The 28,000-nt window shown below is 32.0% G+C and overlaps 1 protein-coding gene across 1 annotated transcript; it reads right to left on the minus strand.

Moving 5' to 3' along the window:
- Window positions 1-27,999, minus strand: LOC107368091 (uncharacterized). Its single transcript, XM_015935875.3, has 6 exons — window positions 27,197-27,999; window positions 26,823-27,062; window positions 10,207-10,362; window positions 8,770-9,073; window positions 1,945-2,091; window positions 1-1,066 (listed from the first exon to the last, which is right to left on the minus strand). The coding sequence occupies exons 1-6, from the start codon at window positions 27,620-27,622 to the stop codon at window positions 930-932; spliced, it is 1,410 nt and encodes a 469-aa protein (XP_015791361.2). The 5' UTR covers window positions 27,623-27,999; the 3' UTR covers window positions 1-929.
- Between the last annotated feature and the right edge of the window lies 1 nt (window position 28,000).

Below are 28,000 nucleotides of genomic sequence, written 5' to 3' on the forward strand. Positions count from 1 at the left end.
TCAATGGAAAGGAAAAATTTTATTCTAGTCTCAACGAGAGTTAATACAATTGTCATTAATTAATCAAAGTAAAGATTAACATTAAAATTAAATTAACATTCAACAATCTTAAGTCTGTCCTGTTGGCCGAGTAGTGATGAACACTTGACATAGTGAAGCCATTAAACCTGGTTAGGTTGAATCGCGTCCCACTCAAGTCTGGATTGTCAAACTCGTTTTGGGTTAGGTGCGCTTCCATGTAAAGGGATAGTCCTTAAAAGGCGATTTTAACGGAAGAATTTTCTTGTAAATTAAAAATGATTTTCTAAATTAGTAATCAGACAACTTGTTTCATTACTAATTCAACTCTGCGGGTTTTCAGAGGTTAATTAACATCAACCAAATGTTCTGGTTTTCATGTAAAACACTTGAAATGACTTTAGCTAAAAATGGGTAACAATGAACCAATTTTTAGGTTAAATTTTAAATCAATGACAATGTAGACAAAATTAAACATCATTTTAATAAAAAATATACAATTGTAATCATTTAAAAACTAGAGGTTAACCAGTTTAGGTTGTAAATGTAACGAGCTTTTTAACCAGATTTTCATTGAAAATTCACCAACTGTTTTCAATAACATTTTTGGGTTTACTGTTAATAAATGACAAATTAAAATGGGAAAATAAATTGTGTCCAGTTTAATGAATAATGAGCAATTAAGAGACTTGTGATCAGAGTAATTGTTTGATCAGTTGAATTACCTTTGCAGTTATTTCATTAACTCGCCTGCGAGGTTAAAAACAAAATGTAATAATTGAAATGGTGAACCTGTTTCTGGTAATAGTTTAAAGGTAATCTTTATGAGTCTTTTCATCATTTCTGTTCAGCTTCTTTTGTCTTCTCGTCATCCTTTTACAATGTAGACCAGTCTTTAACCAATTTCAACGTTAATGCCTTGTGTTGCCATTATTGTTGATAATGGTTATGATTATTGTAAAACTTGTCAGGTAAACTAATGACATTGGATATGCTCGAAGTGAACTTGATTGTCTTACATCCGATTTAGTTGATCCTTTGGATGAAACTGAAATATAAAAAGAAGAAGAAGAAGAAAAGAAAATCACAAGAAAATGAATGAATCCATTCTTTACATTTATCCTCATCAACATCACCCATTCCTCTAATTATCATCATCATATTAATAAACCTCAACCTTAATTAACTAACCATTGACATAAAGCTTACACAAGAAGAAACACAAAATTGTAACCCAAAGATACTCAAGTCTCTTTATCATCTGTTCAACCAGAATTTACATAATAAATTATCATGATAATGAATTTGTGTGATTTAAGGCCAATAACTAAAGTTATTGTCTACCAAAAGTATGAGCAACAAACCCAAATTGCTTGGTTACCTGAGTATGTAAATGTGTGTTCACAAAAAATTGGGTTCAACTCTTTTCTTCCATATTTCACGTTATCTCAACCCTTCCGATTTCAAGCATAAAATTGCCTTCTTTCAACTTATTTGCTCTTCCATTTTTCAGTTTCAATAAATGATAGTTTTAGGTTTAAAACAACAACAACAATTGAAAGTCTCATTGACTGAACAGCGAAAATTTAGCCAAAAAAATGAAGCAAAAGGGTAAGAAAATGATCCTTTTTTATGATAAATTTCAAGTGAATTGGTAAACGTGACTAAACCCTGAAATTGAGCTTTCACAGAATTCATTTTAGCCGGATTTCCATCTTGAAATTCATTTCTCTCTGAATAATATTCAGATCAACATAAACTGTTTTACACTTTAACTACTTTTGTTTGAAACATTTCCATAAGTCTCTCTCAGAGTATTCAAAGTTAATTATATTTCTCAAGTTGACAATCAATTATATAGTCAATGGTTGTGATTATGATGATGATTCGGGTTAAGAGGAAAATTCATTTTGTAACTTAATTTACCTTTACAGTAACCATCGCCAATGTCAATGATGGAAGCTGTTAAAACTTCAACAATTAACTTCAAAAATTTAAGATTTGTTTCAGTTACAAGGTTTAAATCATCGCAAGTTTCATGATAACATTTCCTCATGTAACCACGGAAAGGTCCTAATGAAAGAGATAATTAAGATTAATGGTTAACAGATGAGTAAAGATGTTCCCAAGGATCAACAAATAATGAACAAGACAACATGATACTTAAATGTATTGAGAAAGTGAAAGCTGTTCAAGTCAAATAGATTTCAATATTTGCACGATAAATTGTTCAATATTAACATTCGAATCCCATTAAGAGTATACTTTGTACAAAAAGGTACAACATTAGGATTCGAAAAGAGACACTTTTTTTGGCGCGATTAATGGGATTCTAAGTTGATTTTTGCGCCAATTTTCTAGTTTACTCAACCAAATGTTAAGCTTTTGATAAACAACAAAATTTTTTCCAATTTTTCAGTAAACCTTCAAATCTTTTGAAAGATTCTTAAACAAATGAAGTCAAATGTTGATGCAAATCATGAAATTTCAAGAGACAAGCAATGAAAGGTTAGAAATTTCATGAAATCGAAATTGGAAAATTGTTGATTTTCAAGAATCTGACTTTCATTATTTATTATAATATAATTCAAGTTGCGGAGCTGACCCAAGGTTTGACTGGTTTAAGTGACTTAAGGTTGGCTTGTCTTAGGTTGACAAGAGCAAGCTTCAACCCCTAGTTTAACTGTTACTCTGATGTTTAGATGATTGGATTCGTAAAAGCTGTGAATCGATTTAAATGTTGAGTAAACTAAATCTTATTGATTAAAGCGAGTCGAGCAATTATTTTGGGCAAAATTTGCAGCCAAAGAAGTACCAATTTTATCTGTTTATTTATTCAACTCAACCAGATCTAACCTAATTTGAATAGTTTGATAAACAAAATAGACAATAACAGTTTAAATAATCTGAAAATAACTTTAAATGTTTCAGATTTACTTTATCCAGATGCGTTAGAGTCTGGGATCGATTGGATAAATGCATTTTTCCCTGTGTATAATTCATGTCACTTTGAGTTACCAATTATGGCTGAGAAAATGGTTATTCCATGTAACAATCGCAAGAATGTTTTAATCTGTAAATGATGCTCTTTTCCTCCTCTCAAATGTAGACCTTTGTTTTTTCTTGGTTTTTACCCAAAAATGTGCGAGGACAGTTTTGGGTTCATTTGAATGGCTCTAATGTAAATCAAGGGAAGCAAACTAATCAGCCAAGGCTAATATTAGAATCCAAGTGAAAGGTGAAATAAATAAATAACTTTTCCGGTTCTTGTGTAGGGCTTCCGATTAGTTTCAAATTTATCTTTGCAAAGAAAAGATATTTAAAGACGAACAGAGAACAAGAATGAAAATATTTTCCCTCTTAAAGGTTGAATGTAAACACCAAATTGTTTGATACAACACTTGTGCTGGAAAATGTTGCCCATTTGATAGTCATTGAGTCAACAAGGTTGATAAAAACTTAAAAAAACTGTATTGACTCACAAAGGTCACCAATTTTGATCCTAATAAGCACTTGATTCCGATTAGATAATTTTGCTTGAGTAAAGTCTTGGGTCAAGTCTGGCTATTGAGCAGACAGACTAAAGCAATGTTTTCATTGATTCCTAGTTTCAATGATCCAGATTAGGCAAGCTTTTATCAATGTTGCTTTGTTTTTTAAATAAACAGCAAATTCATGATTAACTATCTTTCATCACAAAATGACCAAATATTTCATCCTAATGAGCACTTCGATTCCATTCAATACATTTATCACAATCGTGTTTGAAAGCAAATGAGCTTAACAGATCCAAAAATGGAAATGCTTTTACTAATTGTTAGTCACAAATCGATAAGATTTTTCAATGGATTAAATCGTTTGATCGCTAATCGCTTTTTGTCATTCTGATTGTTATTCAGTTTGGTCTTAATTTTGTTGTCTCTTCGATTTAACTGTTCAGCTATTCCTGAAACTCGACGTCTTTTGATTTTCACTTGAAACCACAAATTCAGTTGATACTGAATCTGTTTAGCTAAAGCTTGTTATCACAATTTGCTGAAAACTGGTGACTTTGGTTCTTAATCATGGGAACGATTGTCACTTGGTCAAGACCAAACTTATCATAACATCGAGCTTTAAACATGAAATGAAAATAAACTTGGTAAAGACTTTCCTCTCAATTGTTGATTTATTCATTTCCATGATTATGATGGAATGTAATGATAAAGAACCAGGATGAACATTTGGTTGACAAATGATGATAAAATATGGAATCAACTTTGATTAACTGTCAAATGAAGTAACAATATTCATTATGATGGCTTGACAGAGGGTTGGTGATGATGAAAAGCCATTGAAACAAGAAAAGAGTTTTTGATCGTTCATTTCAAGAAGCTACACATTTATTCAGGCCCAACCTTTTGTCCTAAAGCATTTTCACAATTTGCTCAAATGACTGGAAAATGTTAACGAAACAAAAAGGCAAGAATTAGCGCAAAGCTGGGAATCAAGAAAATGATAACAATAATAACTGATGATGATGATAGAGGAATGAAAGATGAGAGATGAAACAACGACCAAGGAAAGCTTAATGTGTGTTGAAGAGAGAGAGAGAAGTGAAAGAAGGCCAATTAATTACAATCAATGGCTAGATATGAAAGGGCCAAACAAGCATCTTCATTAATCACTTTACTCGCATCCATTTTCATCTTCACTTTCATTATTAATACTCACTTAACCATCATTTTCATTGTATCCAACTTTTCATCTTTTTTTTCAACTTTAATTCACTTTACAAAATCAATTTGAAAAACCTTTTCCTATGAAGGATGAACTTGATGATGACACGTCTTTTGATTCATCTTCATCAACTCTCAACCTTTTGCTTATCTGTTTGGTGTTCAACAAAAACTTTGTAACAATTGTAATCTTTTCCAGGGAAAAGTTGAACTTTATGAATGATTAACGTCTAAAAGAGAAACTAGAAAAACTCGAAAATTTTGTTCCATTTTGTTTGACCTTTTCTTGGTTCAGTGTCTTGCAAGATGAAGGTTCATGAAATGGGAAATGAGTGTTGGCGGAATCGATCAATTGATGGACTTGTGTGAACACAAATAGTGACTTGTAACGGTTGCATATTGTCTTGAGATCGTCATTTGAACCTGATTGGGTCAAGTGATTCGTTGAATCAAACAATGGTTTTACTGATGATACAATTTTGGTTACCGTTTTGGTTATCTAGTTTAATGGTGACCACTTAAGATCTAGGTTAACAAATGAACAAGGCACACTTGAAAAATTGAACATCAAATGGGACAACATCAAGTTAACACTAGCTACTGTCAATATCAGGCGTGTTTAACCATCAAATGCGCTACGTTCAGATGTTAGTATCAAGTGTGAATCTTTCGTATTGAATAGCATTTCTTTTCAAGTCATCAACAGTCTGGCCTGATAACAGTTGTGAATCACTTTCCTTGCAGATTGAAATAATAGTTAAGGTTGATAGAAATCGATGATATTTTGTTGGATTTTTCTTGATTCTATAAGGAAAACTGAGTTGAACAGACAGATGTTCGGTCAATTTACGCTGATATATGGAATCTGTCTTGAATCTAAATCTTAGAACCTTTTTTGCGCTGAAATGATTGCTACTTATAATTGCATTTATCGTTTCTCTCAACCTTAATTAGATATAACTTTTTATAATTTTACGATCGGAGAGACTTATTTGCAAAATCAATAATTGTCAGGTCACAGTTTGGAATTTTGAGAAAAGCAAATTTTCTTTTCGTTTTGCCGTTTTCTGATGAGCTGCAGTAAATTTTCAAAACAGACTAGTTGTTCAGTTTATCTCTGGAAAATATCCACGCATCAACGAGTATAAAAGAAGGAAAACAAATGTTGAATTTGGCTCGAATGTTTTACATGCAAGATGAATTTTTCAATGGCATAAATGTCACTTAAAGTTGACTCGATAGCATCTCAAATTTAGATAATGAGACAAAAAATAGTTCAACCAATTATCACTGTGTCTGCACATTGATTATTTTTATACTTTTGTGAGCCAATTTCAAGAGCATAATTGCGCATCCTGAACACTGAAAAGCGAATATCAATGCCCACACATTGACCTAGTGTCTCATGATATTCAAAAAGGTAATCAGAACTGACAGGTCAATCATAAAGGTATGGGTACTACCAAAGCATGGGCTAGTGCAGTTGGTCACTTTAATGGCTCTAGAAACAACTGAAAGCTCAATTTTTTCTCCATTCTGTTGTTCTTTGCCTGATAATTCCATCAAATTATCACTTTTTGGTAAAAATTACTTCAAACCATTGCCAGGTAAAGCATCGATACTTCTACTTAGCCAAACATTAAGTTGACTTGAATCCCATTAAAGCATAGGCTAGGTTACGTTAGGTTAGGTTAAATACTTAACCTTTACTGATTTACATTAAATCCAATGACACTTGAGTTTACTAATTTCATTGGTTTTAAGCAAAACCATTTCAACAGTTTAATTAAATGAGCGTCATTTAAAATGTTGAACCAATCAACCTTTATTTGTCAACACATTTGCCCAAAATGAAGTTAAATTTATTCATTTAATCTCTTGAAAGGGGTCATCTTCTAATTACGGCCTTTAAAGCCATTTCAAGAAAAAAGATTTTTTTCATTCAATTTTTATTCTTATTCAACATTTGATTGTTCAATCTAATTAAATGACTGCAAAAACAAGTTGCCTTCGGAAGATCAACTTTTCTTCTCACCTCATCTGACCAATTTGAAATTCAATTGGTTACAAGCAACATGTTAAAGTAAAGCAATAACAACAATAATAATCACCTATTGAAACAAGAATAGGTGAAAAGCAGGAAAGGTCAATAACTTGGGTTTAAAGTAATATGTTGATCAAGTAAAGAAACTGATCCAGATTTGAAGATGAAATGGTCAAATAACAAGTTAAATAGCTGATTAAAAATGGTCAACAAAAAGATATTTACTAGAGATGGAAATAACATGATCACTGAATGGTTATTCATGTGAATTATAATCTCATGGATCATTCATGTTGACTTTTCCTACTTCATCTTTACTCTTGATCATCTTTTCCATCATCTGTAATCTTCATCCTTTTCTCACTTTTTGTTGCTTTAACATGCTTCTCATGATAATTGAACGACCATGAACTTGAATTTCTTTTTATGAATAAAAAAAGAAATTCTCTTCTTCTTCATCATCTTATCGTGATCAAATGATTGCAACAATAATGATAATAATAATGATAATAATAATAATAGCAATAATTTCCTATCAAATGAATCAGTGTGAGAAGTAAAAATGATAACAGATTAAGGTTTGTTACATCTTTTTCAACACCAATTGAAGATAATTTTGTTTTCACAAAAGATTCATATTTTTTCTCTTCTCTCACCAAATTCATGATAATTCATGATTATTCAAATGCATGGTTTTTACAAATCGCTTTATATCTGCCTTTCAATAGTAACCAGTTTAATCCTTGAATAGCCTTTGGTCTGCTTTGTTTATCTGTTTAACCATTTGTTGTTTCAATAATAAGCTCAAGAATGGGTGAAAATAGCATGAGATTTTATTTCAAAAAACATGATCAAAATAGACTGCTCAACATGGGGCGATTTACACTTGAAAAGGCTCAACTTTTTCAAGAGAAATAACATCGAATCGAATTTCTGTTTCAACAAGTTCAGTTTTGACAATTGGCTAAGAATTTAAATTGTTTTGCAAAAAATCGACGGCAAAAATGATATTTCTGAAAGCATTTTCTTGAAAATTATTCAATAAACTCGAAGATCTACCTTTTCAAGTCCAAGATTGAAAAGTGCTCAGTTTCGACTTATTGAGAAGTCAACTGATATTTTATTTGTTGAGGATTTTGTCGATGATCAAAAATGGATCAGTCAGCATATTCAGCTGAGTGTAAATAAAGATTTATTCACAATTGATAGAGTTAACGATTGTCCAAAGGACATCAAATCGCATAGATTTAGGGATTATTACGAAGTCACTTTAAAGTAAGAAATTAAACAAATGGATATTGGGATTGACTTGGTTATAAGTTGTAACATTCAATAATTTTTTAGCAATCCATACTTTTTGAAGAGTGAAAACAAAAAAGTTCAATCATGTTTGTAATCAGAATAAAGTTTTAAGAATATTAATTTGCCAGAGATTTTCGCTCTAATTTAACGAAATAATTATCTAAGAATCCCATTTTATAGTTGATCTGATTTCGATTGATCAATTTCTTCATAAGAAATTTGTTGATATTGAAAATTGAGGAAAACTTAACCTGTGTCAAGCGAGGAACGATGAAATGTTGCAAGAAAGACTGAAATCGAAACTATCTGATCATTACACCAGACTATTAATGAGACAAAAAATCATTAGCAGACATCTATGATGAGTTTGGCTTGGAACTCAAAAATTTTACGGATCATGTCTCAATGCAAACTCAGACATTATCCTTACGATGACAAAGCAGCAATTAAACCTTTCTTTTTACACTTCAGTCGAGTAATGCTACAGACAACAAACGCACTTTTGTCAACGCAATGAGGTGCGCTATTGGCTTCAGCCTTTTCACGAGAAGCTATTCGTCATTAACTCTAATTTTTGCGAATTGAATCTTTTGAAGGGAAAACTTTTTCTTCGTTATCTCTAGTCACCCTCAAAGATTTGTTGTCTTGATTCATTTATATTGTTGTCCAAGTGTAACCTCAACTTACCTGTATCAGTGAGAAAGACGGCTTTTAATGTTGGCTTGTGCATACTGCTGTTGTGATACCAAAACATTACATGATCACTTCTCAAAAAGTTTACATGATCAGACAATATCTTGACATTGGGCATTTCAGAGGGAAGAGTCGCAATATCAACTGGAACCAAATTGAATGGAGTCAATCCTTTCCTTTCCTTCCAATGTTTAGCCAAAGTTGAAGAAAGACGAGAATCGATTGATTTACGTGTAAAACTGGCAACAAAATCACCTTTCAAATTGTCAGGTGAATCTTTACCCCAAAATGGAATAACCTAAATGAAGAAAAAGAAAACGAAAAAAAAAGAAGAAAAAAAAATCGTTAGCAAACTGAGCGGATAATTTTGTTCCCAATCCAAACCAAATGATTAACAAAAGTAAATTAACATTTTGATATTTTCACACGTGATTGACAATTATGGTTTTCAATTGTGCGCTTATTAACCTTATTTGAAAGCTTATTTTCCTCAATGAATTCATGATAATGTTATTCAGGTGAACAAATGGTACAACAACAAAAGGTTAATTTAGCTTCTCCATCTTCTTCATCTTCATCTTCCTTCCAGATTCATAATGAGCATTACTTTGAATACTTTAAATTAAGGTAATTTAGCTTTCTTTTTCTTTTTCTTCTTCTTCTTCATTTATATTAATATCAACTTTCCCTTGTAACAAGCCTTACATAAGCTTCGTAAACTGGCAACAATCAGTTAACGTGAAAGTGGAACCAACCATTCGACAAAAAACTTTATGTTTATTTTAGTATCTCATCACCATTGCCAGTCATCATCATCAGTGAAATTGAGATGAAAAATGATGAAACTAGGTTAAGTCTGAAAGTTGAAACTTCTAGAGGTAAAAGCCAAACATTTAATTCCAACATGATCTTGCCATTTGATTAAATGCTAAGTTGCTCATCACAGGTTTCACTTGAAACATTGGACTCAATTTTTGCTGTCAAGTAATTGATAACATTTTCAGCTTTAGCTGATCACAAATATGCTCAAACTAAATCCCAATAAACATCGAGCAACAAGAAATTGTAAATTTCAAGAGATTTGCCTTTTCCAAAGTTTCCAGTTATTTGCATTATTATTACAACAAGAAATGGGAAAAGTTGAAAGCTGTTTATACTTTTAAACGTAATAAGTCGACTTTATTTTTTATGTAAAATTGCAAATTGCTAATGGCTTAGTCTTAAAATTGACAATATCATGAAATGTTTTCCAGAAAATGAAGTAAATCTGATGCTCATTTCACAGATTCATTTCTGACATTTGCAACTTATTTAAGACAGCGGTCATGATAAAGTTGATCTAACAGTTGAATCAAATTTCAGATAACATATTTTACGTGACAAGGTGAGCTTTGATTGGAATGTTTCATTTAGAGTTGAAAGTTTCATTACCCTTTCAATGTCCGTTGGAATATCTTGAGAGTTTGGAGTTTCATCGAAGTTGAGCAAAGTGTCCAGAATAAAAGCGCCACGGAATTTTGACCTTTTCCCGGATAAATGTATTGGAATGAGATACTCATGAACCAAATGGCGACTTCCCAAACCTCCCTGAGAAATAAAAGGTTGGAAAAGGTTAGAAGTGAAAATAAGCAAAATTTAATAGAAAAAAGATGAATGATGAGAAGAGGAAAAGATCATTATCATGGATTCTGTGATTTACAATTATTGATTCACTATCGACTTGAAGCTGGTTAACCAACCAGAAAATCATTTTCTCGAGTCAATCGGAACTTTTCATAAATTCATTTTCCTTCATTAAGTTTGATTGTTGTAAGGAAAATGATTTTTTTATATTGAAGGGAAAATTAATAAATGCAAAATTACATTTGTTGTGAAAACTCTAGTTGTAAGTCAATTAGATTGTTTCAAGTTTCAATGTTAATTAGAGTTGAACATGATATGGATGAGAGATAAAATTGGATACAAGAGATTCCCTTTTCTCAATGAAACCAAAGATGAGAAGCAAGAAGATGATGAAGATAAACGATGAGAAATTCAACTCTGGTCATAATATGTTTGCCCTTTGTAACACCTTGAGAAACGTGTTATTCAATAAGCTTGTATCATGCAAAGCATCTATCGTTATTGTTTCCAAATGAAATTAATATAACTTGTCATCAATTGTAATCAAGATAAACTTTTGTTCAATTTACAGCAACAAAAAGTTGAACAACTCTCAAATGTCAAAATGATTAACTTTTAATCTTGCATTTCCCTTCATATTGTTTCGATGAGAATCATTTCAATGACCAAAATAACTGTCCAAAGCATCTCTGACAGAGCCAACAGGTCAACCCAGTTCAGCCCAGTACTTGAAGCTACAAGGTCTTATAATGGTTAACAATAACTTCATTACATTTACCAGACTCAAGTATTGATGTTTGAACTAAAACAGACTCCAAAGCTTTTATGCTAAGAGTTGAGCTTCATTTTTCGGACTTTTCAAGATTCATTTTGTCAGATATTTACTCAAAACCAATTAGTTCAATGTTTTAATCGGTTATCACTTCATTGAATAACCATTCAGAACATTGTATTGGCTCTTGGTTGGAAAACGCGAAATCGATGATTTGAGAAACTTTGCTTTTTCGATTGATTTTTTTTTCGAATTTCTTGATTTTCGATTTTCTAATTTGCAAACCGATTCAAAGAATTGATCTTTTTGAAAATTGGAGCAAAAATGTTTGTAAAGAAAAACTTTTTACGAATTTAGAGAAAGATTTTTAAAGAGTTTGCCTTTTCAATGAGAATTTGAAAAACCATTTTTACTTCACTTTGAAATACTTTGTAGTCTTAAGTGGTCACATTTGTCCGTTGTCAGATGAATTGGTTCATGATTGATTCGTGTCCAAAAGTTGAACTCATTTCTAAGCCAACATTATGCATCAATTTCAAGAGTTGCTCGTGAAAAGGCTCGACTGTCAATAACCTGATTTAGCTCATTAAATGTGACTCTTTGAGTCTCTCAAATAGCCTGCCATTAATGCCTTTAATGTTATCTTTTTACTGGTATGCAATATCTCACTGTTATTCACCACTTAATTGGACTTTACAATTGAAAGCAAATTCAATTGGAAAAGCTCGTGACAACAAAATCGAGTCTCATTAGGCTGTATAAAAAAAAGGTGACTTTAACATTGAGAAAAGTTCACATGTACCGATCAAATTTACGCAAATCATGAGAATGTCACCAATCTGACAACAAAATTTTGCAGCAACAACTCAAAACTGAGCTCATTTCTGGAGAAACAACAAAAAGTACAATTGATTGACAGTTAACTAGAAGAGGCAAAAATGGCTCAACAAATTTCATTAGCAACCAGACAAGACAACTAATCAAATGAGCACAAAACGAGGAAAAAAACGAAACTGTTTCAATAGTAAAATGGGAAAAATGTGGAAACGGAAAAGAAGAGAAAAGTCAAGTTCAAAAAACGATTCAAATCAAGTTGACCTGATTGATGAAGGCTGACCATTGACTCTTCACTATTAACAGGTTACAAGTGCTAAACGATTCAAGACTAATCTTTCCATTCTCATGACAACAATCGGAAGCAACAATGAAACTGCAAAAGAATTGAAACAAAACTTCTTTTTTTTCAACTGTAAACAAGATCAACCTTCATCATGAACTTTACCTCAACAACATTACCAATAATCTTAACCTCAAGTCAAATCCTTTGAGTTTTCATTCTCACACCAAACAAAAAAATAAGATTCAAAAAGGAGCTTCTTAACCTTCTCAGGTCAATTGGGTTATTATTGTTGTTACTTGAATGTAATAATATTTTTTTTTCTTCGCTCAACATTTGATACTACAACCTGTAATTGTTGATCCCAATGGGGAGTGAAATTGATGTTATTGTTGAAGCAAGGAAAAAAAGCCTTTCATCATCATCTGTGTATAATTTATCACTAAGTTAACAAACAAGTTGGGATCAAACTGAGGATAACTTTTTTTGCTTCTCAAAGGAAAAATATTTCTCCAATTCTTAACATGAAAATTGCATGTAAACCTTTTTCTCAACCTTTCACTGTTGAACTTTAAATGAGCAAAGGAACTTGGAAAAAAATTGATTTCAAGTTTTAATGCAATAATCACTAGTTTCAGCTTTTACCATGATGAGTTTAAAGCAGGGCTTTGACTGAAGGAAAGATAGATGAATTGCCTGAGGTTCATTGGAATCGTAAATTGTAATTAATGGAAAATGAAAATCAATGAATAACTCAATTTGTCTGGAAATGAAAAGTGTTTTTGTTTTGCTAATCAAAATTTCTTTCAAAGTAATCAATCTTTTTGCTTGTTTCAGCAACAACATTTGCTTTACAAAAAGGTTCATTTGAAAGTGGAAATGAGCCAAAGTGTTGACAGATTTTAACCAATTTTTCATTTTTAATAAAAACCTTCAGATTTTTACTCAAAGATTTGTATTGATCAGTTCCAACTCATTCAGCTTAAAGACTATCAAATGGTTCTGTTCACATGGATTTGCAAAGTTGAAAAAGATAGCAAACAATCGCCTAAAAAGTGATTAGACTTGTGGTGTTGGTACAACAAAAAGTCGATTGAAATCCCGATCCTCTAATTGGAGATTTTCAGATTCGGGTTTAAACTAACTTCTTGAGGATTGAATTATCATGAGATTTTGGGTTTCAAGTGACTCAATATGAAGTCGACTTGCTATGGAAAGATCACTCACTATCATTGCTTTTTTTCGACTGTATCATTTCGGTTTGATAGCTTATAAGCTTTTAAAAAATGCACCTTCAAGCAGCTTGGAGCTTTGTCTGGAGTCGCTTATAAAGAGTAAGAAAAATTTGTCGAAAAAAAGATTTTCGACGATTTTTCTGTTCGTTACAAAGCAATTGATAGACTGTAACTTTGTGAATATTTGACTTAATTCGACTTTTATCTCTTAAACCGATTAATTAAGGATAAATAATGTTTAAACAAAAAAGATCACAATCAATCCTTTTTTCCATAGCGAACCGAAAAATATGCTTGACATCTTAACATCATTCAAAATCTTTATACGATAGACTCTTTCAACGCTTTATGTTAGCGATTGTCAGCAACCTTGGTTTACAAAAGTCAGACAGACTTTGATATTCAACTTCACTGATCCATCCTGGACTGCTCTTTAAAAAGTCGAGTTGTACAATGGTTTGAAGATGAAATGATACTGAGAGATTGAAACGTGAAAATGAAGTTTGGCAGGAGAAATGATATTTTCTTGTACAAGCAAATCGATTACATGGGTGAAGAGTGAACCAAATTGACGTTGAAAAAGCAAACAGAGCAAGTGTTTCGTTATCCAAGTGAAAATTAAACTGATCAGTTGAGCAAAAATGGATGCTAAACTGTATGCCCAGATAAATATACTGTTGGCTGAGTATTTAAAGAGATGCAGACAAGAGCTTCTGGTTGGGTTGAAAAGATGAGAGAGAGAGGAGAAGAAGATAACAGAAGATAGTTGAAAGATTGTGAGGAGTGATTGTTATAACAATGGGATGCAACAAGGAAGAATCAGTTTGCTGTGTGAATGAGCCTCTTGAGTGTAACTTGGAAACTCTGTAATAACCCTGATGACATGGAAAATTGTTGTTCTTTCAGCTCGCCTTTCACCCTGTAAATGTTGGTAAAATAAACTTATAATGATGATAATAATAGCAATAATACACACAAACTTATAACATGTATATAACCTTTTCCCTGCCTTGCTCGCCTCTTCTTATTACTTTACCTTTTACCTCATCCCTAGTCAGCTTAGTGAACAAGTTGTGCACAAATATTATCATTACAAATGGTCAAGTAGTAATTGGATCAACGCTCATCTTACCTGGCCTTTAGATGATAAGAGACTCTGGATGGAATGAAAATATATATCATTGAATCTGTTAACATGTTTAGTCTTGGATTGTCTTCAAGATTAATGTTCAACTTATTAGAATCATCATATTATGGTGAAAAAAACAGAAGCAAAGACAATCAACTCGAGATCAGGGAAAAGATGAAATTTGTTTCTTGTTCCAACAACAAAAATACTTTTTTCCATCCAAATTGAAATTTTCACCTTTTCATCATTTTCTTTCCTGATGATGAGATTTAAGATTTTCCCTCTTCTTTTATATCGATTTCAATGTTGTTAACATTTGAAAAATGATGATAATCATCATCACCACAGAAAAAAGAATGGAGAAAAATGTTATTGGAAAAGATTTGTTTTGATGAAAATGTTGCTTCCATCTCATCATGAGCATCATCATATTTTGCTTTCCTTGTTATTTGATCCTTTAAACCAGCAAATTCAATCATTTAAAATTCACTTTTCCATGAAACAAACAACCCAAAATGTAAACCCAAAAAATGAACAAAAATAGGTGACAAAAAAGATGATAAAACTGAAAATTCTGTTGACCAAGGAAAATGTTTTTTTTCGCCTCGCTTTAAACACTTTTTTCTCCTTCTCTTGTATTTATTACTATTTTGATAACATTTTTATATTATTTAGTAAATGGTGTTTCCCTTTTGTTGCCTTCATCATCATGCACTATACTTTTCTTCATGGGCCATTAAACATTTTACACCAGACTGTGCATTTGAAATTGATTCCGATAACAATAACGAAAATTTTGATTATTCTTTGCTCTTGAAACAATATCATGATGAAAATAGTCGACGATTGGCTTCATCTGATAAGACAAATAGTTCTTGAATTTCAATGGAATGAATGTTGAAACTGTGCAAAATTGCGCTCATCATTTATCGCACTTCGATCAATGGTCAGATTAACTCGAACAGAGAGTCGAATTGGTGCAAAAAAGAAAATGTTGCAATTCGAAAAATGATGAAATCCAAAAAATTGTTACATTTTGTCGAGTTAAATATAGCTTGTTGTGAGAGTTGAATGTTAATCAATACAAATGTGAAATCAATATTTGCTTAAATAGCTTCAACAATCTCAATTGTTATGATTATTGTTATTTAAATTAATTATTCTAATGCCATTTCATTGTTCTATTCACTGGCTTGTTGCGTTTAATTTCATGTATGAATTGAACTTCCGACTTGAACAATTTCATGATATTTTTTGTCATTATTTTTGTTCAGTTGAAAGACAACACTCAACTCTTTGTCACCTTTACTGGGAATTAAATTTTACTTTTCAATGTTATCTGATCTGGTTGCTGATGAAAATTATTATTCAATGAAAAAAAAGGTTTACTCGAAAGAAAATAATTCCGAGTTGAACTTTATTCAAAAACAGACATTAAATTGATTAATTAATTGAAGCGTTTTACAATTGGCAAAATATACTCTGCTTTTTGACTTGAAACTTCTTTCATCATTTCAATTGTGTTCAGTTGAATGATCAGACAGAAAGGAAAGTTCATTGACTTAAGTTTCTATTGATTTCTTCAAGTAGACCTTAAGATAACCCAAAACAGAGAGCAACATTCTTCTTCCATAAAGAATATTCCAGGGTATTTCGTCCAAATCAATAAACTTTTTTCACGATAAAATTAATTTTCTCCTTTCATTCCCTTTGGGGAACCTAATTTATCATCAAACTCATTAACGGCTTGAAATTTCATGTTTGCTATTTTATTTTAAATACTTTGAAAGGGGTTAAAGAGCATGTGATCCCAATAAAAAGGCCGAAAATTCGATTCAAAAGTTTAATGACATAATGAAAAGTTTATTTCTTTCAACTTCTGCCATACCCCTTAATCCTCACCAGTTCGTCTCTTCAAAAACAAGACATGCCAGTGGATTTGGATCATCATAACAATCCTCTTCAACAACATTTCTATCAACTTCCAAACTACCAAAGTTGATTTGTTGTGATGAAATATTGCAAAGATTTGATGAACGGGATTTGAAGTCATTCGACAGGAGTTCGCTTTTTTACCTTTAGAGGTCATTTGAAGGTCGGTTATTGTCACTTTCAAACAGATACATCATTATATGACTGCTATCACTCAAAACACCGAGTTAGGATAAAATTAATTCTTAAGCGATCTGATTTTGCCGACCTAGTAGAACAAGACTATTTTTATCTGATTGATCGATATTTTATCTAAAAATTATCATTGGGATTCATTCAAATCAAAGTTTCATTCGGAGTAACCATTATCAAAATACACTTTTCGATTTCTCGTAAACCAGTTTTTGGACGTTTAACCAATGAGCTTATAGTATAGAATATTTTCGTTTAATACCGGACTATTCGGCTGGATCTTACGTGGGTTTGTAGGTAAAACAGCTGAGCAGTTTATGCTACAGACCTCAGATTCAAACCATGAGCTTCTGCAGATTGAAGAACCATAAATTCAAACGCTCAAGGTCATTCAAGGTCTCTTCGTATTTTGACCTCTGGAAGACATTTAGAGGTCATTTTCTGAATTATAAACCGTTTCAGATCGATTGATGATAGACACATGTTAATAACTTATCATTGGAAAGATGATCGAATTTTACCAAAACCGATTGATTAACCGAACAGTTAGGTAAACCTCATATTCTATTTGGTAGTCTAGAGGGCAGTCTTTTGTCGTTTAGAAGCTGGCTGCTTTTTTAAGTCTGACTGGCTCGGATCTAATTGCGCTTCATTTGAATTATTGGTTACCTCATCATCAGAGTCTTCTAGTTCTTGCTGACTATCGGTTGGTTTAATATTCGTGAATTGAACAATAATGCAAGTCATGTTATCGCAACCTGTACCATCTCCGATAGCCTTTTGCCAGTATGAATATCTAACAAAAAACGATCGTTGTGAAAATATTTTCAAATTCCAATATGAGGTAAAATAACGTATTGATCTTGAATAACCTTGAACGCTCAAACGCATGATACTCCAATCTGTGGAAGCGTGTGGTTTAAGTCTTAGGTCTGTAGCATCGATCGTTTCGGAGTTATGGCTGCGAACAGGCGAAATTTAAAAAATGCCCGGTATTCACTCTCAACAAACTTAAGATGTTTCATATTAGGGAATTTTATTCAATTTATTCCATTCGATTGAGTCAATATAGTTACCAATATGAATAAATTTTGTAGCGTGTGATGCTTAGTTGATTCATCGAAAAGATTAAAATAAATGCGATATGTGCACTTTTAAATTTTCAAATCTAAAGTGGAAAAACTATAAAATGGGTCTTCTTCATTTTTTGAAGTTATGTATATTCTGCTATCTTTAGCTTTTTCATAGATGGACCATCGTAGGTTGTTTTGCAGTGAGGTGCAACCATATGTATACTGGTAGCTTTTTATCCTTGACGGTCAACCTTCAACTTTCAACCTTGAATCCCGATAGAGTTCCTTGGTTAGCTGTTAACTCTTTAGATTGATGGTTACCCTTCATATCTATTAGTATTGTGCATATTAAGAGCTTCGTAATGATGTCTTATTTAGCACTAATAGTAAATGAGTTATTGATGCCATAAGTTTGACCTTGTGTTTTAAGTTATCTTATAAATTTCGATAACATTTTAAAGCATCACTCGATTCTCATCAAATCAAGTTCAAACGACTTGCATACACTTACATCGATAGCATCAGCCATTCAGGAGTTATGTCAGGATTAAATTATTTTTGCGGTGCAAGTATCAAGGTTTTGCAAGATGGTTATTTGACCTCTAGTAAATATTTGAAGGTCATTTTCAAAACCTCAAATTTTAAAGACTAGACAACAGTTTTTACAAATCATATGAGGTGAAATTCAAAATGGTCAACTTTTTGCAAAAATATAGGAATGGCTTGGAAGTCTCTAATGAAATGCAATCGATGTTCAAAAAATCAGAAATTATTAGCACAACCAATATTTTTTGGTAGAATGATTGAATTCTTGAATGCATCTGATTAACGGTAATGGTTGCACTAATTTTCAGCTTCTTTTTGATATTCACTACAACCTAAGCTATTGATGGTGTCAAAATTGAATCTCAGTATTGACCAAGCTTCTTGCAAGTTGACAAGTGTTATAGACGATAGCTCAATCCTGTCAGATAATCCTTGGACCATTGTAACTTGCTTCAATCATTCCCAGTGATTGTATTAAATAATATCATTAGTAAAAGCATTTTTATCTCTTTATGACATGTAACCTTTTCTCTTCCCTTTTTTCACTCTCTTTTTCCATCATCAGTCATCTTCCATCTTCACCCATCTTCACTTTCATCTTGCACTGGCCTTTCTCTCATTCTGTGAGTAGAGAAAAATTATTCTCTTCATTGAACCATGAATAGAGAAACAAGGATAAACATTCAACTTGTTCCAATGATGTTTATCTAAATTCATTCAAACAAAAGGTCAGACTCATTGATAATAATAAAGATGGAGACCGATAAAAGGCAATGGATTCATTTCAAATCCAAATAATGTCATCCTCAATTGCAATACTTATACTTTGATGTAAATATTTTTCATGATTACATCAAAAAAAAGAAACAAAAAAAGGTTATTCCTGTCATTTTGATTTAAACCTTTTCTCGCATTAATCAGAATCCAAATGTTAATGAAACTTGCCAGAACTTATCATTGAAGCAGAGGTAAAAATTATCATGAAAAGTGCGAAACAAAGTCGATCGAGATTACATCTTGCATCAAGTTTTCCCTAATTTATCAATTATTGTAACATTTTCCTGGAAAGGTGAACGTAATTGTGATATTATCATTTTAATTATATTGCACACACGTTATTATCTTGTAGTTGTTATTTCTATTATTAGATTATTAGAAAGGAAAGAAATAATAATATCCATCAATTGAATGGAGAAAACTCTTTTTCCCTGACTATTCCAAGATCAAGTTTACTTTTCTCATGATAACTTCTTTACTGTTGATATCGATCGATTAACTGAACAAGTAAAAAGAAGACGAAGAAGAAGAAGAAGAAACATTTTCATCCTTTCCTTTTCTTCACCATTTTATACCTTTAGCAACATTATAATTCAGTCTATGATTCCATTGATACACATGAAAAGGTAACTGAAACTCTATGCTAATGTTTCGTTTGCAGATTTATCTCGTTGACTGACAGAAAAGTGACCTTTTCTGTTCACTGTTTGCTGGGTGTTGCGTGTCTGAATAACAATGAGTTTCGATTCTCATTATGTTCATTATCGCATTTCAAAGTCAATCACTTTTTACTTTTGTTGGACACTTGAACAAGTTGACTCTTGACGGCAGAAGAAAAGCAAAAACTCTTTTTAATGCATTTTTAGTCTTCGTTTGCAGACATCATTTCCTTTTCCTTTTTCATTCTTCTTTACCTGTCAATGATATCAACAGCTTCTGAGTTGTTTCCAGTTTCATGGCAATTGATTATCATTTATCAGGCGATATGATTCATGCGAAAAGGAAGACAACTTTAGTAATCAAAGTTTAATATTAAGTGATATTGTTTCCTTCAATTTATTCCTTTCGTCATTTCGATTCTTCTTTTTTGTGTCTCTGCTGTCAGTTCGATATAATTTGTGCTTTGCTTCGAGAGAGGAAATCTATTTGTTCAGTTAAATGATTTCATGTTTATTGATCAACATCAATTAAGCTTTTCTTTGGCCGTCAACATTAATGAGATCACTGAGTTTGCACACAAATTTTTTTCCAGGAGATTCATTATTTATTCAATTACATTCTCAATGAGGAAATTATTTTACTCCATGAAACAGAAGCAGAAAAAAGGTGCATTATTGTTATTATTTTGTTTTCTTTTTTTTCATCTTCTCCTAACTTCCTTTTGTAATGAGATGAGAAACAAAAAGTGGCTTAATATAATGATAAAGTGATGATTATGCTAATTATGTGAACACTTTGTTGAGCGAAGGAAGGAATTGCATGAGAAACAGAAGAAAAGTGAAAGGAAAATCTGAAAAGCAAAAAGCTTTTCGAAATATTTCTCCCAATTCTCAGTCATTTTGCTAACAAAATTTTGGTTCTGAGTCGGACTTTCGCTCGAAAATTCATTAATCACAACTTTATCCATTCGAGATTCGAACGCATTTCAAAAGATAAATCTGAAGAGCAGCGAAAAGTTCTGAAACATTTATTTAAAATCTTCAGACTTCGCTTCGATCCTGATTCGAATTTTCATTGATTTGATTTTGGAAAATTTACCAATTCCTAACTTCATCGAACCAAGTTTCAAAAAAATAAGATTGCAATTCATGAAAATTAAATCGATCTTTTCTCAGTTCCAGAAGTCCTGAATAAAGCTCAGAAAAGCTGATAACTTTGCATCTCATTAGCATTGACCAAAAGAAAACAATTTTTGGAAAATTGCAAAATCATGAGAATTTCGACTTCGATTTCACTTCGATCGAGTCTTTTTCTTCATTATTCTCGTCATATCCATTTTCTTTTGGAAAATTTCTTGGCTGCTTTGAATGTCGATTTGGTTGAATCGAGAAATGGACAGAATTTGTGTTTTCCGTTTTGTGAATATTTCATGATCATCGAACTTTATTGCCACAAAATTGAAAACTGCTGAAACTGATGCTTAAACTTGAAGTTAAACTGTGCAATTGAATCTGCTTTGGATTTTCATTGATTAAATTTGAAACGAAATTGTTGAACTGAATGTTAAATTTTTAATATAAAAAAGTGTATTAAAGATTAAAGTTATGAAAAAAAGATGAACTGAAAATGGGAATGTTAATTATTTTGCTTTGGAAATATGAACTGATAAAATAAATATTTGATTAAACACAGTGCAAGCCAAAGAGTATAACAAGAGAGCCCACTCAATGGGACCCTCAGGTTTCTGGATTCTAACTTTTTCCTGCTTACACAGATGGCATTAAACACCAATTTTCATTAAAAATTAAAACAATCGGGTTTGATTTTGATAACTGTTATCTATTGGCGATAATTTTCTTAATTGTATCAATACATTTTTTAAAATCAGAGCCATCTGTGTAAGCAGGAAAATAGTAAAGCCTGAAGACTTTAGGTTTTCATTAAGTGGGCTCTCTTGTTATACTCTTTGGTGCAAGCTCAATATTTATCCAGACTATTATGAATTTCATTTGATTGATTAAAATTTGTTTCTTCCCTTCACCTTATCAATTTCTTATTTACTTTGACGAAAATCTCTATTCTTCTTTTCTCAATTCAATCAATCTTGATTATCTAATTTGATAGAAAAATGATTTAAAATTGAAATGATTTTGAAGCCAAGTTTCGAGCAAGTTGCAACCAGTAAAAGTAAAGCGCATCAAGTAAAAAAAGGTTCAACAACAAAAGCATTTTAAATATATTAATGGTAAATTCATTTCAACTTTAAAGTCAACTCTTTTCATCCAATTCCATCCCAGTCTTGCCTCCCTGAGAAGAAGGAAAAAAAACTAATAATAATTCGCTATTTTCCAGGATTGTAAGCTTTTGTTGCCAAATGAATCAAGAGTTGTTTACAGTTTGAGTAAATATTTGATGAGAAATAAGATGATAAACATTTGACTGGAAAAAAGTTGTATTGAATAACCGATTGAGAATCCGAGAAACAAATGATAAAAGAAGAAGAAAACATTTTCCTTTTTTCCAACTCCCAGTCATCGTCTTATCATTAAAATCTGTTGCGTGTAAAGTTTCATCCAAACTCGTTAAACTACTTTTTGTTTTATTATTTTTTCTTGTTCAGTGTTTCATGTTTTCGCTTGATGAACATAAAGTTTGTTGAAAAGTTGAAGAGACAATCCTTGACCTATTAAAAGAGCATTCATTATGATGGACAAATGAAAGTTAACATTAGTTTCCATGGGAATTAGGAAACCTTCAAGATGTTCATTCAATGATTATTGATGTTGGGCACATTTTTGTGGTTCAATGGGAAGAGCAATGAGAATTAAAATGAATATTTGAAGGTTTTCAATTTGTTATTGGATTATCTGATTTCAATGTAAAGCTAATGATGATATTAAAGAGTCATCAGTGAACAGCCAAAAGAGGGACTTTTTTGTACAACTTTGTATTAATATAAAGGGAAAAATGAACATTTTGTTGAGCTTTAGACTCAGCTTTAGACAATATGCTTCTGTGTAATCAGTGAACCATTTAACTCATTGTTACATTTTTTGTGTTCATCATTATTGAGATTTAACTGAGTCTGTGAATGCTCAAGGTTAGATTTAAATGTTTGTAGGAAGAGGGAATGAGCGACATGGAGAGAAAAAAAATTAATGTTATTCTGACTTTTTTCTTCTTCTCTTCTTCCTCTTCTCACCATGTTTGTTCGCAATGATGATCATGATGCTGGCGCGGTTGCAGTTGCTTAATGGTGATAGTTAGCCAAGCTTGTAAAAATCATATCAATTATGGTGAGAAGGAAAAAGAGACACAAAAGAGTTGAGCGAATAGACAATGAATTGAATCATCATGAGTTAAATGGTTTCAGTTTGGGTTCATACCAAAGGAATGAAAAAGTGAACATTTAAAGCGACATCGAGTTGAAACTTTTCAGGTTTTTGTTGTTCATTTGGACGGAAACTAGGAATAAGAGATGAAATTGAATTTCGTTCTCTTTTTGTTCGCCTTTTCATAACGATTTTTCATTTTTTTCATTCTTTTCACCTTTCTTTTGTTCACAATTGAAACAGTTTTAAAATGGAATTGAACAAAACTCGAAAGTAAACAGTTCAACTCCCAGGTAAAGAGCAACTTGTTTATGGAAGTAAATTAAATCAAACATTAAACTTTGATATCGAGTTTTGTTGCTATTTTTGCTTCTCTAGTTTCCATTTTATCCATATTTTCATCTCAAATGATGATCAGTCACGATAGATTATTAGTTTCCAATGAAGCTCGAAAAATTTCACAGGAAATTGGAGCAAGATAAATTACAGAATACTCAATAAAAGTACAATTAAGGTTGCTCAAGATGATGACAATAATGAATCCAAATGTGAAAGGAAAGGTTAATTTTGTACCATTTTCAATGATCGAAGGCAAAGAGATTTATGAAAGTTGTTGCTTTAAATAGATGAACCTTTTTTAATATCATTTCATTAGTAAATTGCAGTTGAATTTTGCAAAAATGACGAACTTTGCAGAAACTTTTTTCTCTATTTTCCATTTACTTTTTGTTTCTCATTTGTGATCACTTTTCATGCTCACCTAGAGTCAATCACATCGGATATCCGCTTCCATCAGAAGAGATTGACTTGAATTTTTTTCATAATTTTTCTCTTTTCTGTTGTTCGACATTTTACTTTTTTCCTGCTTTTCGTTCGAACTCTTTTTTTGCATCAAAATTACACTTGAATGAGTTTATTCAAGTTTACCTTATACTTTCTTTACACAGCCTCAAGCTTCAACCAGAAGTTGCTTTCTTTGCTTTTTTTCATACAACACCATGAATAAGATGAATATTGGCTAGGGAAAAATTGAAGGTAACGATGGTGAGAATACTTGTATGGAAACTCTTTGATTGATGATTCTCATCATGATATTCAAGCAAATTGTCTTTACTTTTTTTCGCTTTTCGCTTTCAACATTTCTGAACAGTTGATCCATCAAGTTCAGTCATTGATATTTTCATTTGATTATTTCAAAGTCTGACAGCAATTGATCTTGATTGAACAAAAAAAGCTAATGTTGCAAGTCAACAGTCGTTCCCTCAACACTTTGCATTGTTGTTCAACAGTTGCAATCCAGTGATAAACTTGTGTCGACCAAGTGCAGCATTTTCACCATCAGAGATCAAAGCGATCGTTAGACTTTTGCATTTCCAAGAACTCTGCAAACATTGAGTTTTGTGGTTTGCTTTGCCTTTTTGTTTCGATTTTTTTTCTCTAGTTTAAAGTGAGAAGAGTGAGAATTCATTTAAAGGTTTTCATATTCGAAACGATTCATGATTAGAAGTTTTACTAATTTGAGTGTTGAAAGCAGCTGAATAGTTAGGCTTTATGACTGCAAGTTTGGGCTTTTGCATGCAAAGAATACACTTTGAATGTTCGCCAATTTTGAAACTCTTCAAATTGATTGAACATTAAGGTAAAGACAAAAGAAATGTTCATGTTCATGTTTAATGAGAGCTGAATAATGGCGATGAAGGAAATTGATAAAACTGTTTACTTTGAATTTATCGTTTGCCATAAAAGTAAGTTCATCTAAACTGCAACAAAAACATTGTTCTCAAGCATATTGTTACATTAATTTCCTTGTTTACTTTGCTCTTATTAATAGTTGAACGAAACACTATTTTTGTCATTTTTTACGTAATTTTCAGATTCTCTTTCAGATTGTCATTCATCAATAATATTGCTGTTACACTTTCATTTCCACTCTCAATGTGTTTCCAGAATCCAAGTTAAACATTGAACATTGCATCGACTAATGGTTATGATTGATTTCAAGCATCAAAACTGACGCTTAAAATAACAGTTTACAAATTTATCCATCATTTGTCACAATAATGCAAAATAAACCAAACACTTGAAGCAACTTTCCTGATAAAACGGAGATTCCAAATGAAGACTGAGAACTGAGACTGACTTTAAGATAAGTCTTACAAGTCTTACAGTCTTATTGTTAGAGACTTATTAAGACTGAGAAAACATTATTAATAGCTACCGACAAACCAGGCCGATGGAATCAATTAAAAGCCGAACAACTGATCACTTGAGCTTTAAACTGTCAAGTTGCCGAAGTTGTTGAAGCAAATGTTTATTGGAATCAAATTGCAACGATTAAATGACCATTTTATGAATGAATCCATCAAATGTTTTGAGTTGAATAATAAACGATTATGATTTGTATGAAACTTTTGCCATCAATTTAAAGCCATTTAACCGTTCAACTTTAGATTGAAAAGATATTGAACTTTGAATGTATCTTGAACACGAATATTTAAACCGTCAATTCGATGATGAGAAAAAAATGGAAAATAAATTTTCCTCTGCACAAATTGACTTCTATTATTCCATTCTGATCATGATTATTATTAATGTTACAAATAACACATGGAATTCATTTTTTGCTCTTCAAAGAGAAAGAGAAATTCATTGAACCAGAATCTCATTTCTTTCTCTCTTTGCTTTTCACCATCAAAAAAACAAAACCAAAGTGAGACTCAAGCAAGAAAACAAATGATGAAGATGAAAATTGGCGAGAAAAGCTTTTGCAAAATTTTAACCCAAAATAGCAAAAATATGCTGCAAGAGAAGGAAAAGAACCCCAAAAATCTCGAGTTTCACAAATTATGCTAATGCATTGCTGGTTCAAGATTACAGTTCATTTTTAAAGCTATCTTGGCTCTCACTATTCATCATCATTTATGGTCTGTTTTGGCCTGTAAACTTTTCCTTTTCAACCTTGAACTTTTCAGATGAGATGATTATGTAAAGAAAAGGAAATTTTGAAGAGACGAAAAGAGAAGCAAAAGAAAAGGTTTACACTCGAATATCTAAATATACTTTTTAACGGTGTTTTTTCTTGCACAGATGAGGATAACTTTAAGGTTAGGCAAGTTTAAATTGACCGTAGGCCATGAAAATTGTTCAAATTCCTGACGCTTTGGTAAGAAAATGAGAATTGAAGGAATAAGTTAAGCATTTGCTGAATATTGCCTTCTCATCTTATTTTCCCTTCTCAATGTTAAACTATTTTTTCGTTTTTCATCACAATCTATTTTTCTTTGCCCATTACTTTTGGGTTCCTCTTTTTGTTATCCTGAACTTGTTCACTGTGACAGATAAACAAACAAGCTTGAAGCTGAATAAGGTCGAGTTGAACGACTAGATGAATGGTAAAGGTAAAGTGATAAATTTGACAAGAATGGTAAAAAGAAGGAAAACTTTTCTTCTTTTTTCCTCGTCTTTTCCACTTTAAATACATTGACAAATGATGAATGTTTAGCTGTTGGAATTTTTTAGCTCATTCATATTGAACCATTCATGGTAAATGTTATCAACTTAACTCGCTCTACAGTTGGTGAAGTTGATAAATTTGCTGATATAAAGGAGAAGAATATAATTTTGGAGAAAAACTTCTTTTGCAAAATTCGTTTACTCACGTATTCTTCAAGATCAAATGCTGCAAAGATTATGGTACTTTTCAAGTGACACTGATGAGCTGTCAACATTCGAGCCACTTCGAGAAGGGCAACCACACCTGAACCATTGTCATTGACTCCAGGCGAAAGTAAAACAGTGTCATAATGAGCTCCAATCAAGATCAAAGATTCCTGGTCAGTTGCTCGTGATGAGCCGGGAAGAAGAGCAATAATGTTCATTCCTTCGATAACTGGAAGATTCTGAAAGGCAAAAGATTCGATTCACTAACATTAGTAAGCAAAGCAAAGCGAAATAACGAATAGAACAAGATGCAGAAAAGTTTCGTTCTTTGCTTCTCTTTTGCTTTTTGGATAAAGAAAAGGTCGAAACTCACGAGAAACTTCATTTCTGTTGCATTAAACTTGTGTGTCCAAGTTTCAAGGCGAAGCTTGACAAACTTGTCGATGATGAACTTCCTGACAATTTGTTTTGCCGTTTCATTGGCAAACGAGTTTCTTGGCGAAGAAAAATGATTCACTAAATTGGATCGAAGAGATCGAACATCAGCTTCGAGGAAATTTTCACTAATTAAATTGTCACTTTCCTCTGGAACAACATTTTCCGTTGTCGTTGTAAAGCTTGCCGAGGTTGAGGTTGAAGTTGTATCAGGGAAAAGCGATTCTCGTTTTATCCTCGAAACTTTGAATTGTGAATCGACTCTATTTGTCGATAGCAATGAAGTCAAATGAGCACAATAATCTTTGGATAAACTTGGATTAATCAATTGAATGGAAATGATCAACACTGAAAAGGTGAACATGATGAAGAACTAAGGAAACCTCTAAATGAATTTAATGAGAAACATTAATTTGCATCGATTCATAATGAAGAGACAACAAAAAGTGTCGATGATTTTGTTGTTGCTCAAGTAAACATTGATATTGTACTAATCAAATTAATCTTGTTAAGCCCAAACAACGGGAGGGTTAAAGAAGTGCTTAAGATGATGAAAAAAACGATAATCATCTTCTTCTTCATCAGAACCTTTTTCAGAACATTTGCTGAAAGAAGACGAACAAAAAGGTTGTTGATGAAGTTTTGATAATCAAAAAGAGGTTGACTGTTCGCATAACCATCAAATTGATAGTTTTCAAAATTAAATCAACCTCATCGATTCGCAACATTGAAGGGCAACTTT

Source organism: Tetranychus urticae, chromosome 1, assembly GCF_039701765.1.
Source record: "Tetranychus urticae isolate SD_2017Ah chromosome 1, NJAU_TeUrti_SD_1.0, whole genome shotgun sequence".
Taxonomy (NCBI): Eukaryota; Metazoa; Arthropoda; class Arachnida; order Trombidiformes; family Tetranychidae; genus Tetranychus; species Tetranychus urticae.

Bases quoted from the DNA above. Each gene is read 5' to 3' on its own strand.
- LOC107368091 (XM_015935875.3), bottom strand. From the start codon at position 27,622: ATGTTCACCTTTTCAGTGTTGATCATTTCCATTCAATTGATTAATCCA. The intron at 10,363-26,822 runs GTGAGTAAACGA...TTTATTTCTCAG, and splicing joins CATTTGATCTTGAAGAATAC to GGAGGTTTGGGAAGTCGCCA. The intron at 2,092-8,769 runs GTAAGTTGAGGT...CTCTTTCATTAG, and splicing joins CGTCTTTCTCACTGATACAG to GACCTTTCCGTGGTTACATG.